Here is a 13791-nt window from a genome sequence, read left to right as displayed (position 1 = left end):
AGTAAACTGTAGTATCATATATATATATATATGCTAATACTTTGTATACTGTATATATATATATATATATTTTTTTTTTTTGAGAAACTTGTATACTGTATATGTTCCTAGGATGTTTTCTTAAACAGAGACCAAAGTTGAACCAGACGCACATTCCCATGGAATAGGTTGGCCTAGCTAGTTAGAAGACTGAGAAAAACACTGAATATTTTGCAAAAAGTGAACAGTGTCAATGAAAATTTACACGGTAACTATAACAGATTTGTAAATTTACACAATTATATAAGAACTAAGAGCATTCGCATCAGGTCTTTTATAAATGTGTAAAATACACATTTTGACCACTTTTACACATTTTGCACCCAAAAACCCTTTACATCAGTTCTTTTAAAATCATTCAAATATGTCTAAAACTATAAACGAGCTATAGTACCCGTGTAAATTTACACGGGTACTGTAGCTCATCTATTTATTTTTTTAATAGTTTTTTTTCTCTCTCTCTCACTGCCACTTAGCTATCTCAGACGCTGCCTCTCTCTCTCCACAACTTTCATCCTCAGTTTAAAGCGTGCCTATCTCACATCTCTCACTCTCAGTTCAAAGCGTGCCTTTCTCTCTACCTATCTCACATCTCTCACTCTCTCGTTCAAAGCGTGCCACTGGAGCATGGCGAGGTCGATGGCGAGATCGATCGCTGTGGGTCACAGCGTGGCGAGGTCAATGATCGATGAGCGTGGCGAGGTCGATGATCGGCGATGATCGATGAGCGCGGCGAGGTCGATCGCGGCGATGATCGATGGCGGCGGTGATCGATCAATGATTTTTTCTGATGATGTTGATTTGTGGTGGCGATTTTGGTTGATTTGTGTGGGTTTTGGTTGTTGATGATGGTGGTGATGGTGGCTGGGCAGTGATGATGGTGGCTGTTGATCTGATGTTGATTTTGGTTGATTTGTGTGGGTTTTGGTTGCTGATGATGGTGGTGATGGTGGCTGGGCGGTGATGATGGTGGCTGTGGGTTTGTGAGAGAGAGGGGCAGTGAGGTAGGAATAATAAAAAATTGTAAAATAGGGAATATTTTATTGAATAAATGTGGAAAATAAATAAACTGATGTGGGTGTAATGTAAAAGTGGTCGGGTAAAATAGAAAAAGTAGGTTTTTTCATGTAAAATAGACATAGAATTTACAAGAGCTGATGCGAATGCTCTAATATGAGTTATTTTTAGGCAAAATTATATAAATTTTACACTTTTTTTTATTATATAGACTAATGTAAATACTCTTCTGTAACTTTCTATCCTATTATTTAATTGTTATCCTATATTTTTATATTAACTCACACATCACTTCAGCACACTGACCATCAGAGAAAACAATAAAAAATGAAAATGAATATTTAATTGAAATATAGAATAAATTATCTGAAGTAGGTGTTTTGGAAAAGTAGTTGGGTCAAATAAAAAAGAATAAAAAAAAAAAAAATTGATTTTTATTGTAAAATAGACAAAAACTTTTACACAGACAAATGCAACGATCCGTACTCTGTACAACAGGTATTGGGCTCAAATGGACTCGGACCTAATATCTAACATTTTCTAACATGCCTCATGCACTAGACTTGTCCCACTACGGACTGATTCTTTTCAGGCCCAACTTTGCTTTAGCATTACAAATCTTCCATCAAATACAAACCGATACTACACAATAAAAAGTAACACTTTTTATACCAGTGAAATTTAATTGAATAACCAAGAGAATAAAATAGAACCTACATCTTCTAGGATCACTCTCTTGTAACAAAGGCTGTTATGAGGCCTATTACAATTCACATGGAAGTCAATAGCCAGGTAGTGGGAGTCTGAAGTTCCATATCTCCATGTTGGTGACTTACAAGCCTTTTATAAGGCCTACAACAACCAGTATGATAGCTTGAGGAAATTCTATAACACAAAGAAAGGGAAGTTATAGCATTACACTAGGTTTACAATTGAACAAGCCAATCTAGACGCTACCCATTATACACTTCGTCATGGCTCAAACTCAAAATTCATCAGATACTTGAACAAGGCAATCAGACCAACAGTTGGAACAGTCACTACAGCTTAAAGTGTTGCCTGCTACAGCTTTCTTAGTTTAGATGGTACAATTTGTAGCACAGAACCCACTCTGATGACAATGACCACCAAGCCAACACACTAGTGGCCAATTACATGCCAAATGGCCATTTATTCAATGAGCGCCTAGCTTCAAAACCTTGAAAATGATTTCATCCACAACTGTTCATCTGAGAAAGTCTTTGCAAAGTCAATAACTTTGTAACCAGATCCTCATACAGCACATGCTATACCCTTGCTCTACCCTTAAACCTTGAATCAAAGGTGGCAGCTAATCCTCTCCAGATGCTATCAAACATTTAGCAGCATGCCAAGAAGTTGCAACTAGCCTTCAAATTAGCAACCTCAGTTTACACAAAAGTTCCACACAAGCTAGTCAGATGAACAAGCAAGTTACACATGCGCATCTCTAAACATTTTTCAGGGTACCTATCACAACAGGGAAATACTGAATCATTAATATAGTGTTATTTGTCAAACTTTTAATCACCTTATTTTGCATTTCATTTAAACAAGTCCACTGGGAATGTATGTGCCTATTTTACAGTTGAACTATTCACATGTATTTCGTCAACTTTCATTTTTTTTTTTTTAAATTGATAGTTGGGGTAGAAGAGATTTGAACCCTGGACATCTCTGTTGGAAATACCAAGAAGTGCTAATTGAGCAACAAGGCTCTTGGTCTGTTCACATGTATTTCATCATTAAGAAGGTGCTAATGAGAATGATTCAAATGTACTCAAAACAGAGAAATGCCTAAGCATCTATGTTCGGGGTTTTGGGTCTTGGAACAAACCCAAGAGAAGTGAAAAGCATAATTGTTTAAAGGAGCAACTTAGCACCATTTTGAAAAGAATACAGAGAGAGCAGTATTACATACCAATATCAACTGCAACACAAGAATCCTCCACAACATATCTCAGCAGAATCAAACAATGAATGCAGAGACCTTGAAGCCCTTTGAGAGTTCAACTACCTTTTTTTTCTTTTGAAATCGTTTGGACCAGCAAGATCTGAATGACGTGAATTCATTTCCTCCAAATATTTCAATGCCAAATCCACCTTCCCCATCTTCTTTAACTGACTGACTAGTGATCGATAAATATAGATTGAAGGACGGATCCGCCTCATCTTCATCTCATTGAAGAGTCTTATAGATTCCTCAATGTTACCTGATCTACCAAAGCTCTCAATCAGTGCAGTATAAGTAAGCAAATCTGGTTCAATTCCATTCTCACCCATTTCTCTGAAATATACTAAGCATAAATCTAGTCTCCCTACCTTCTTCAAGTTATTTAATAATGTATTATAAGAAACAATGTCTGGGGCAATGCCTGCTTCTTTCAAGGTGGCAAACTCGTGAAGCATTTCATCTGTGCGTCCAGCACGACCCAAGATATCCAAAATGGTATTATATGTGAATAAATCGGGTTTACAACTTAGACTCTTAAACTGATCATATATCAAAAGGGCCTTATCAATCTGCCCACATTTAGCAAAGGCAAAGATGATTCTGTTTACAACTGTTGCACTAGGAGAGGTCAGTGCTGACACTTTTTTGACAAATCTGAGTAGCTGTATACCATCATTTGTTTTTGTAAAAGCCTTGGCAACATCAGCATAACATGTTGAACTCAATACTCCATTGGATATTAATAAATCTTTGAATACTTGAGACAAAAGGTCAATGTCATGCCTTTCACTTGCTGCCCTCAATAAGATTTTATATGCTTTAGGGCTAAGGAAGATGTGTTTATGATGTAAGGATTGAAGTAATCTAGCAGCAGCAGAAAGATTTCCAGCTCTACAAAACTTGTCAGCATAAGCAGTACAAATTTTCGTATTGGGCCTTGGAGAATTTTCTACAGAAGTAAGAATTTGATTTAAGACTTCATCTGTTACTTCCTCTTTATTAGGAGAGGCCTGTGTTGCAGGAAACTGACACTTGCCTATGAAATTCCTTATAATGGTGAAGAACGGCAAAGGGAAACCAACTGTGATGGATGCGATACAGTTCTGTATTAGAAGCAGAGTAAACAATTACAAAAGAGGGAAACAAAACTTTAAAAAAAACAAAAAAAAAAAAAAAGGATTACTTGAGCTCAAAAGTTTTTTGCCAAAAAAATTGGATATGTGGCAAGATACATATTTGCATGTAATAGAGCTTCCAATGGCCATTACAAGTTGCAATTATAAAAAGCCAATGGGACATTGAGCATCAATAAATAGACATAATAGTTTTGGAGTTTATTTCAATATTCACGGACAGTTCTTTCTGTTTGTCATTTCTCTATTACATATCTATATCAAGAGTTTACATCTTTGGCTTTGTATACACCTAACTAGTAACATTTTTTTATGATATCCTTCAAAATGATATAACACTTCTACTATGCATTTTTTTTTTTATGTCAATATATTTTCATGTATCATTTTATTAAATCCTTGAAACAGTTCTTTACTTTTCCGATATAGGTATGTTTCTATTGAATTAAAATCTACATTTTCTTTGTGGGTTTCTTTTACACTTAAAAATGAGAATGAACTCTAACTAAAACCAATGAATACAGTCTTAGTTTGATTGTTATGGGCAATGGTGTATTCCAAACGATTCAAAACACACCTGCATTTTGTTTGCACCAGTAGAGTAGTACATTAATTTCACCCTAATGGCCCCACACCATAGAAAAATCAAAACCATGTAAAGCAAATTCGAGAATGGGAACTTGATAGTTTCATTCACTTACATAGTAAATGTGAAGCCTGCTTTGAATGATGGAAAACTGGGGAATCGGCAAAGAAGATTTTGTTGGGTTGCATAGGAAAATGTAGTGCTTGAGATGCCTTGAAGTGGTTATCATGCTTCACTCTTTTGTTTTCGGAGGAAGACCACTACTGCACCTTGAACGCCCAAGGAATTATATATATATATATATATATTTTTTTTTTTTTTTGAGAAACTTGTATACTGTATATGTTCCTAGTGTTAATAATATAAAGTGAGAGAGAATGACTGAATAGTCTGTATATTGATGTGTGTAAAACAATGTACAAAAGAAAGCTTTATATAGGCTAGGTATGTGTGCAGTACAAGTAACATGAGTGCAGTACAAGTAATATACTGGGCTAAGTCCAATGGGCTAATCTAGCCTAATCTATACACTAACATCCCCTCTCAAACTCGAGGTGGCAAGGAGGAAGCCAAATATGGACCTGTAGGAACCGATGGTTCGGAAGGACATACAGCAGCTGCCCGAGGAAGAGAAGCTTTATTCTGCTCTTGCATAAATTTTTGCAGTTTGCGATAAACTGAGATGTCATGGCCTTGAGCACGGCAAAACTCGCGGCGAGTACCTTTGGAAGACTGAGAGGAGGGACGCCCAGAGTTTATTCGTGGAGGAGCAGTGAATGCAACAATGGGAGGCTGTGGAGATGGTGTAGCCAATACATGATTAGATGATGACATGTGATGAGTAGGCCAACGTTTTCCTCAGAAATGAGCTCCTTGACTGCAGCATCAAGAGAAGGAGTAGGAGACCGGCTAAGTAGAGAAGCCCTAGTAGGCTCAAAGTCCTCACGCAAACCCATCATAAAATGCATAAATTTACGGCGATCCCGATATTTGACAAAGAGCTCAATGTCCTTAGAATACCCTAGTGGAGGATCTGCAACAGAGAGTTGTTCCCACATAATAGAAGTCTGAGAATAAAAATCAGAAATAGACTGACCTGTCTTTTGGCGCATTTGATAAAGTTTTGATTCAATGTGGTACTCCAAGCTTGAATCATTAGTACAATTATAGCGATCGGCCAGAAATTTCCAAGCAGCCTTAGTAGTCTCAAGACAAGGAAGTGAATGGAGGGAATAGAGGTATTGATAAACCAAGACAAGATCTTACTCTGAATACTCTCCCATTCCTCTAGGCGTTCTTCATAATCATCTGTTGTAACTGTAGTCATGGAAGATTCTTTAGCAACTGTGGCTTTGGACTTAGGGTTTGGTACTGGCTTAGGAATTGAACCAGTCACATATCTCCACAGTTTACGACCCTTAAGAAAGACAGTCATATTCTGAGACTATGCATGATAGCTAGTAAGACCATCCAACATAATGGTGATAGGACGTATGATGTCTCGTTCATTTTGTTGAGCCATAATGAAGAAAATGACCAAAAAAATGAGATTTAGAGACCTCAAATACAGAAACGGAGCCCAAAATCGAAATCTACGCGAAAAACTAAGCAAGATAGGTCTTGTTGAAAAATTTTGACTTTGGTCAAAGTCAACAGTCAACGGTGTGGTCAAAGTCAACAACTCGGTCAACAGCTTAGGATGCTGACGTGGGAAGGTGACGTCACCCTAGGGCTGACGTGGCAGCACATGAAACGGAGCAGGCACGTGGAGAGCGCATAAGACGAGTGGCGGCGCATGCCAACGCGTGCTCGTGAGGCAGAAATTTCAGACGGTGCGTGGCAGCGCGTGCGAGGTTATTTCTGGCAGATTTTTGTTGGGTTTTGCTCAGATCGGATGATCTATCAATCTGTGCCTTGGCTTTAGCAGTTTGATCAACAAAATTGACGAAATTCGAGTGCTTTAGGGGCTGTGGGCGTGACGGTGGTGACTCACTTCTGACAGTGACTACTGGATAAAGGTGAGGGCAGCAGAAGAACGCCGGAGATATCCACAGGAACCAGGAAGTCAGAGGAATGGCTCTGATACCATGTTAACAATATAAAGTGAGAGAGAATGACGGAATAGTCTGTATATTGATGTGTGTAAAACAATGTACAAAAGAAAGTCTTATATAAACTAGATATGTGTGCAATACAAGTAACATGAGTGCAGTACAAGTAATATACTGAGCTAAGCCCAATGGGCTAATCTAGCCTAATCTATACACTAACACCTAGGATGTTTTCTTAAACAGAGACCAAAGTTGAACGAGACGCACATTCCCATGGAATAGGTTTGCCTAGCTAGTTAGAAGACTCAGAAAAATACTGAATATTTTGCAGAAAGTGAATAATGTCAATGAAAATTTACACGGTAACTATAACAAGTTTATAAATTTACACAAATATATAAGGACTAATATGAGTTATTTTTGGGCAAAATTATATAAATTTTACACTTCTTTTTTATTATACACAGACTAATGTAAATACTCTATCCTATTATTATACGCAGACTAATGTAAATACTCTATCCTACTAATGTAAATACACAAACTTTCTATCCTATTATTTAATTGTTATTCTATATTTTTATATTAACTCACACATTACTTTAGCACACTGACCATCAGAGAAAACAATAAAAAATGAAAATGAATATTTAATTAAAATATAGAATAAATGATCTGAAGTAGGTGTTTTGGAAAAGTAGTTGGGTAAAATTTAAAAAAAAAAAAAAGTTGATTTTTATTGTAAAATAGACAAAAAATTTTACACAGACAAATGCAATGATCTGTACTCTGTACAACAGGTATTGGGCTCAAATGGACTCGGACCTAATATCTAACATTTTCTAACATGCCTCATGCACTAGACTTGTCCCACTATGGATTGATTCTTTTCAGGCCCAACTTTGCTTTAGCATTACAAATCTTCCATCAAATACAAACGGATACTACACAATAAGAAGTAACACTTTTTATACCAGTGAAATTTAATTGAATAACCAAGAGAATAAAATAGAACCTACATCTTCTAGGATCACTCTCTTGTAACAAAAGCTTTTATGAGGCTTATTACAATTCACATGGAAGTCAATAGCCAGGTAGTGGGAGCCTGAAATTCCATATCTCCATGTTGGTGACTTACAAGCCTTTTATAAGGCCTACAACAACCAGTATGATAGCTTGAGGAAATTCTATAACACAAAGAAAGGGAAGTTATAGCATTACACTAGGTTTACAATTGAACAAGCCAATCTAGACGCTACCCATTATACACTTCGTCATGGCTCAAACTCAAAGTTCATCAGATACTTGAACAAGGCTAACAGACCAACAGTTGGAACAGTCACTACAGCTTAAAGTGTTGCCTGCTACAGCTTTCTTAGTTTAGATGGTACAATTTGTAGCACAGAACCCACTCTGATGACAATGACCACCAAGCCAACACACTAATGGCCAATTACCTGCCAAATGGCCATTTATTCAATGAGCGCCTAGCTTCAAAACCTTGAAAATGATTTTATCCACAACTGTTCATCTTAGAAAGTCTTTGCAAAGTCAATAACTTTGTAACCAGATCCTCATACAGCACATGCTCTACCCTTAAACCTTGAATCAAAGGTGGCAGCTAATCCTCTCCAGATGCTATCAAACATTTAGCAGCATGCCAAGAAGTTGCAACTAGCCTTCAAATTAGCAACCTCAGTTTACACAAAAGTTCCACACAAGCTAGTCAGATGAACAAGTGAGTTACACATGCGCATCTCTAAACATTTTTCAGGGTACCTATCACAACAGGGAAATACTGAATCATTAATATAGTGTTATTTGTTAAACTTTTAATCACCTTATTTTGCATTTCATTTAAACAAGTCCACTGGGAATGTAAGTGCCTGTTTTACAGTTGAACTATTCACATGTATTTCATCAATTTTTATTTTAAAAAAAAAATTGATAGTTGGGGTAGAAGAGATTTGAACCCTGGACATCTCTATTGGAAATACCAAGAAGTGCTAATTGAGCAACAAGGCTCTTGGTCTGTTCACATGTATTTCATCATTAAGAAGGTGCTAATGAGAATGATTCAAATGTACTCAAAACAGAGATATGCCTAAGCATCCAAGTTCGGGGTTTTGGGTCTTGGAACAAACCCAAGAGAAGTGAAAAGCATAATTGTTTAAAGGAGCAACTTAGCACCATTTTGAAAAGAATACAGAGAGAGCAGTATTACATACCAATATCAACTGCAACACAAGAATCCTCCACAACATATCTCAGCAGAATCAAACAATGAATGCAGAGACCTTGAAGCCCTTTGAGAGTTCAACTACCTTCTTTTTCTTTTGAAATCGTTTGGACCAGCAAGATCTGAATGACGTGAATTCATTTCCTCCAAATATTTCAATGCCAAATCCACCTTCCCCATCTTCTTTAACTGACTGACTAGTGATCGGTAAATATAGATTGAAGGACGGATCCGCCTCATCTTCATCTCATTGAAGAGTCTTATAGATTCCTCAATGTTACCTGATCTACCAAAGCTCTCAATCAGTGCAGTATAAGTAAGCAAATCTGGTTCAATTCCATTCTCGCCCATTTCTCTGAAATATACTAAGCATAAATCTAGTCTCCCTACCTTCTTCAAGTTATTTAATAATGTATTATAAGAAACAATGTCTGGGGCAATGCCTGCTTCTTTCAAGGTGGCAAACTCGTGAAGCATTTCATCTGTGCGTCCAGCACGACCCAAGATATCCAAAATGGTATTATATGTGAATAAATCGGGTTTACAACTTAGACTCTTAAACTGATCATATATCAAAAGGGCCTTATCAATCTGCCCACATTTAGCAAAGGCAAAGATGATTCTGTTTACAACTGTTGCGCTAGGAGAGGTCAGTGCTGACACTTTTTTGACAAATCTGAGTAGCTGTATACCATCATTTGTTTTTGTAAAAGCCTTGGCAACATCAGCATAACATGTTGAACTCAATACTCCATTGGATATTAATAAATCTTTGAATACTTGAGACAAAAGGTCAATGTCATGCCTTTCACTTGCTGCCCTCAATAAGATTTTATATGCTTTAGGGCTAAGGAAGATGTGTTTATGATGTAAGGATTGAAGTAATCTAGCAGCAGCAGAAAGATTTCCAGCTCTACAAAACTTGTCAACATAAGCAGTACAAATTTTCGTATTGGGCCTTGGAGCATTTTCTACAGAAGTAAGAATTTGATTTAAGACTTCATCTGTTACTTCCTCTTTATTAGGAGAGGCCTGTGTTGCAGGAAACTGACACTTGCCTATGAAATTCCTTATAATGGTGAAGAACGGCAAAGGGAAACCAACTGTGATGGATGCGATACAGTTCTGTATTAGAAGCAGAGTAAACAATTACAAAAGAGGGAAACAAAACTTAAAAAAAAAAAAGGATTACTTGAGCTCAAAAGTTTTTTGCCAAAAAAATGGGATATGCGGCAAGATACATATTTGCATGTAACAGAGCTTCCAATGGCCATTACAAGTTGCAATTATAAAAAGCCAATGGGACATTGAGCATCAATAAATAGACATAATAGTTTTGGAGTTCATTTCAATATTCGCGGACAGTTCTTTCTGTTTGTCATTTCTCTATTACATATCTATCTCAAGAGTTTACATCTTTGGCTTTGTATACACCTAACTAGTAACATTTTTTTATGATATCCTTCAAAATGATATAACACTTCTACTATGCATTTTTTTTATGTCAATATATTTTCATGTATCATTTTATTAAATCCTTGAAACAGTTCTTTACTTTTCAGATATAGGTATGTTTCTATTGAATTAAAATCTACATTTTCTTTGTGGGTTTCTTTTACACTTAAAAATGAGAAAGAACTCTAACTAAAACCAATTAATACAGTCTTAGTTTGATTGTTATGGACAATGGTGTATTCCAAATGATTCAAAACACACCCGCATTTTGTTTGCACCAGTAGAGTAGTACATTAATTTCACCCTAATGGCCCCACACCATAGAAAAATCAAAACCATGTAAAGCAAATTCGAGAATGGGAACTTGATAGTTTCATTCACTTACATAGTAAATGTGAAGCCTGCTTTGAATGATGGAAAACTGGGGAATCGGCAAAGAAGATTTTGTTGGGTTGCATAGGAAAATGTAGTGCTTGAGATGCCTTGAAGTGGTTATCATGCTTCACTCTTTTGTTTTCGGAGGAAGACCACTACTGCACCTTGAACGCCCAAGGAACATACATTTTCCCCAATCAAAGATATACTTTTAATTTTCTTATTTTTTTCTACTCTTCTATTTTACTCAGTATTGAAATTCAACCACATCCTCCTTATCATTAAATTATTTATATTTTCTCTCTCTTTTTGTTTTAAAAAATAAAAAATGTAATGTTTTACTTAAATTCAAATAAAAGAAAATTGTATTTGTCAAATTGTTTTTTTTTTTTTTTTTTTTTTTTTTACATTTACACTTTCTTTAACCTTTCTCCTTCTCTTTACACTTTCTCTAACCTTTCTCCTTCTCTTCCTCTTTCCTTTTATCTTCCTTTATTTTGTTTCTTTTTATTATCACATTCTTAGTATAAATTTGTCATTCACTTTTCCATTCTTTACATAATTTTCTCTCACAAAAAAGTGGTTATTTCCCACTCTTTCTCCCTCAATTTTTTTGGTGGATTTTTATTTTTATTTTTCTTGCATCTCTATTTTAGCTTGATAGAGTTTTGTATTCTTTAGAACTCTATTTTTGTTGATGGGATTTAGTTTTGTGTTTTAAGTTTTTATTTTTTTTATGACTTTGATTGTTAAATATTATCATATTGCATTATAAATAATTAAAAATAGTATATAAGAATGTACTATTATTATATTACATAGAATTATTTGGATAAGTTAGTGTTTATTGTTATGTATTTTATTTTTATTTTTTTCTCATACCATTTTATTTAACATTTAAATTCAGCCACATCCTCCATATATTTCATTAAATTATTTATATTTCTACTACTTTTTATTTTAAAAAATTTTAAATATAATATTTTTGCTAAATTAAATAAATAAAATTGTCCACATTAAACACTCATTCTCACACCCAATGCATCAAAGGAAGAATGAAATACAAAACAAATCAAGTTAGAAACACTAAATTAAAAAAAAAAAAAAAAAAAAAAACTAATAATGCATATTTAATGTCATAGAATCATCATCAAATTTTGGAAAATGATAGGTTGCCAATGGAGAGAGAGAGAGAGAGAGAGAGAGAGAGAGAGAGAGATGGTATAAAAAAATCAATACAAAGTAATAAAGAGTAGATAAAGAAAAAAAAAAGTCAATTAATAATCGTTGATTGGAAAACAAAGAAGTTGTAAGGAGAAGTAAAAAATAAAATAGAGATTACCATGTGGAGAACATTAAAAACTTTACAGTGTAGTAACATAAACCGTTAAATTCACTTAAAAAATTAAATCAACAATTAAATACAATCATAGTACTAAATTTAAATTTAAAACTAATCAAACTCTAACCATGGAAACCATATTTATCATAACTAAAAAAGAGATGTTCTCTGATAATAGTAGAAATTACATAAGAAATAAAGTTAGAAAATTTAAAAATCCATTTTTTGACATTTCATTTAATCTTATTTATAATATATATATATATATATATATAATATATATATATATATATATATATATATATATATATCTATCTATATAAAATTTTCATACACTATTACTTTTGAAAATCTAATGAATAATGCTACCTCTCATTTATCATCTTTGTTATGCAAATCATTAGTTAGTAAATATATGATAATGGTAAGAAGTGTTACAAATGAGATCACTAAAAAAAATAGATAAAATTAATTAGCCACTATCATTATGGAGTAGTAGTCTATAATTTTACGCATCCAAAAAAGTGAAATATATAGAATTTTCTTAGAGGTATGTGTAAAGATTCACTATATGTGTGTGTGTGTGTGTAAAGGTAAAAAAAAGATGTATATTTAAGGTTTTTATTAACTTAAAAAACTAATGAAAAATCAATTGTTAATAACTAAAATTATAGTATTAATAAAATATTTAATGAGACCATTCTAAAAAATTATCACGCGCAACGCATGGGTATGCTACTAGTTGAAATTATTTTGAATCCTATTTGGTTGATGGAAGAAAGTGTAAAATAATGTTTTTACCCATTTTTCATGTGCAAAACATTTTACAGTTTTTTGCCTGTGATTTTTCCTTTGATCGAAATAAACCAATTATTTTATTGCAAAATAGTAAACATTATAAAATGTGAAAATATTTTATATCAAAACAAGTAAAGTGATATAGGAAAAATTGACCCATTTTCACATTTGTGGGTACTTCGTATGTTTTTTTGAATACATATGAGACTAATCACAATTGTGCTACCTTTGTTCTTACAGGATACAACCTGGTTTTATTATGAAATGTGGAATCAAACTTTTATGGGTTTTTTCCTTCACTGCTTGAGTTATGTTCAGGTGGACAAGTTTTTTTTTTTTGGGTGCAGAAATTGAATCAAACTTGTACCTTTCATGACTAAGTAATGAACTTAAAATAGAAAAAAGTTCTAATTTCTTTTGTTCAACATTTTTTCAGCACCAAAAGAGTAATAACTTATGCAAGAAAGACCAAAAGAGTAAGATATTACCTATGAATCATGTCATGGTATTTACAACTAAGAGAGACCAAAGGCATTCTTTAAAATAAAAAAAAAGGAGAGAGACCAAAGGGAATGTACATGCACGCTTAAACTGGATTTCTCCATTTTTCTCAAAAAAAAAAAAAAAAAAAAAAAACTGGATTTCTCCATTCACATGCAGTTTGTAAGAACAGAATGTTTATAATCTAGGAACTCTAACCTACTTCATGTCGATGTCGCAAAAGCCCAACTTTTCGTCACCTATAAAAGCAGCTCCTTGCCTTTAATTTTAGCATAAATGAGTA

The 13791-nt window shown here is 34.2% G+C and overlaps 2 protein-coding genes across 4 annotated transcripts; both read right to left on the bottom strand.

Moving 5' to 3' along the window:
* Window positions 1-1699: 1699 nt before the first annotated feature.
* LOC112000961 (pentatricopeptide repeat-containing protein At1g11900) lies at window positions 1700-5027 on the bottom strand. 2 transcript variants are annotated; one of them, XM_065782947.1, is made up of 3 exons: window positions 4863-5027; window positions 2996-4131; window positions 1700-2544 (listed from the first exon to the last, which is right to left on the bottom strand). In XM_065782947.1, the coding sequence occupies exons 1-2, from the start codon at window positions 4974-4976 to the stop codon at window positions 3088-3090; spliced, it is 1158 nt and encodes a 385-aa protein (XP_065639019.1). In that variant the 5' UTR covers window positions 4977-5027; the 3' UTR covers window positions 1700-2544; window positions 2996-3087. The 2 variants fall into 2 exon arrangements, with proteins under 2 accessions (XP_065639019.1, XP_065639020.1); XM_065782948.1 differs by having other exon boundaries at window positions 2996-4109.
* A 2716-nt stretch (window positions 5028-7743) lies between these two features.
* On the bottom strand, window positions 7744-11065 carry LOC136071525 (pentatricopeptide repeat-containing protein At1g11900-like). 2 transcript variants are annotated; one of them, XM_065782945.1, is made up of 3 exons: window positions 10878-11065; window positions 9027-10162; window positions 7744-8577 (listed from the first exon to the last, which is right to left on the bottom strand). In XM_065782945.1, exons 1-2 carry the CDS (start codon window positions 10989-10991, stop codon window positions 9119-9121), a joined length of 1158 nt encoding a protein of 385 aa, XP_065639017.1. In that variant the 5' UTR covers window positions 10992-11065; the 3' UTR covers window positions 7744-8577; window positions 9027-9118. The 2 variants fall into 2 exon arrangements, with proteins under 2 accessions (XP_065639017.1, XP_065639018.1); XM_065782946.1 differs by having other exon boundaries at window positions 9027-10140.
* Between the last annotated feature and the right edge of the window lie 2726 nt (window positions 11066-13791).

The sequence above is a fragment of the Quercus suber genome, unplaced genomic scaffold (genome assembly GCF_002906115.3).
Source record: "Quercus suber isolate HL8 unplaced genomic scaffold, Cork oak 2.0 scaffold_321, whole genome shotgun sequence".
NCBI lineage: Eukaryota > Viridiplantae > Streptophyta > Magnoliopsida > Fagales > Fagaceae > Quercus > Quercus suber.
Note: the sequence above shows the minus strand (reverse complement) of the source record. Positions and strands in the feature narration are given on the sequence as shown.

Coding starts and splice junctions, on each gene's coding strand:
- LOC112000961 (XM_065782947.1), bottom strand. CDS start 4,976: ATGATAACCACTTCAAGGCATCTCAAGCACTACATTTTCCTATGCAAC. Junction 4,132..4,862: donor GCAGGCTTCACATTTACTAT/GTAAGTGAATGA, acceptor CTTCTAATACAG/AACTGTATCGCATCCATCAC.
- LOC136071525 (XM_065782945.1), bottom strand. CDS start 10,991: ATGATAACCACTTCAAGGCATCTCAAGCACTACATTTTCCTATGCAAC. Junction 10,163..10,877: donor GCAGGCTTCACATTTACTAT/GTAAGTGAATGA, acceptor CTTCTAATACAG/AACTGTATCGCATCCATCAC.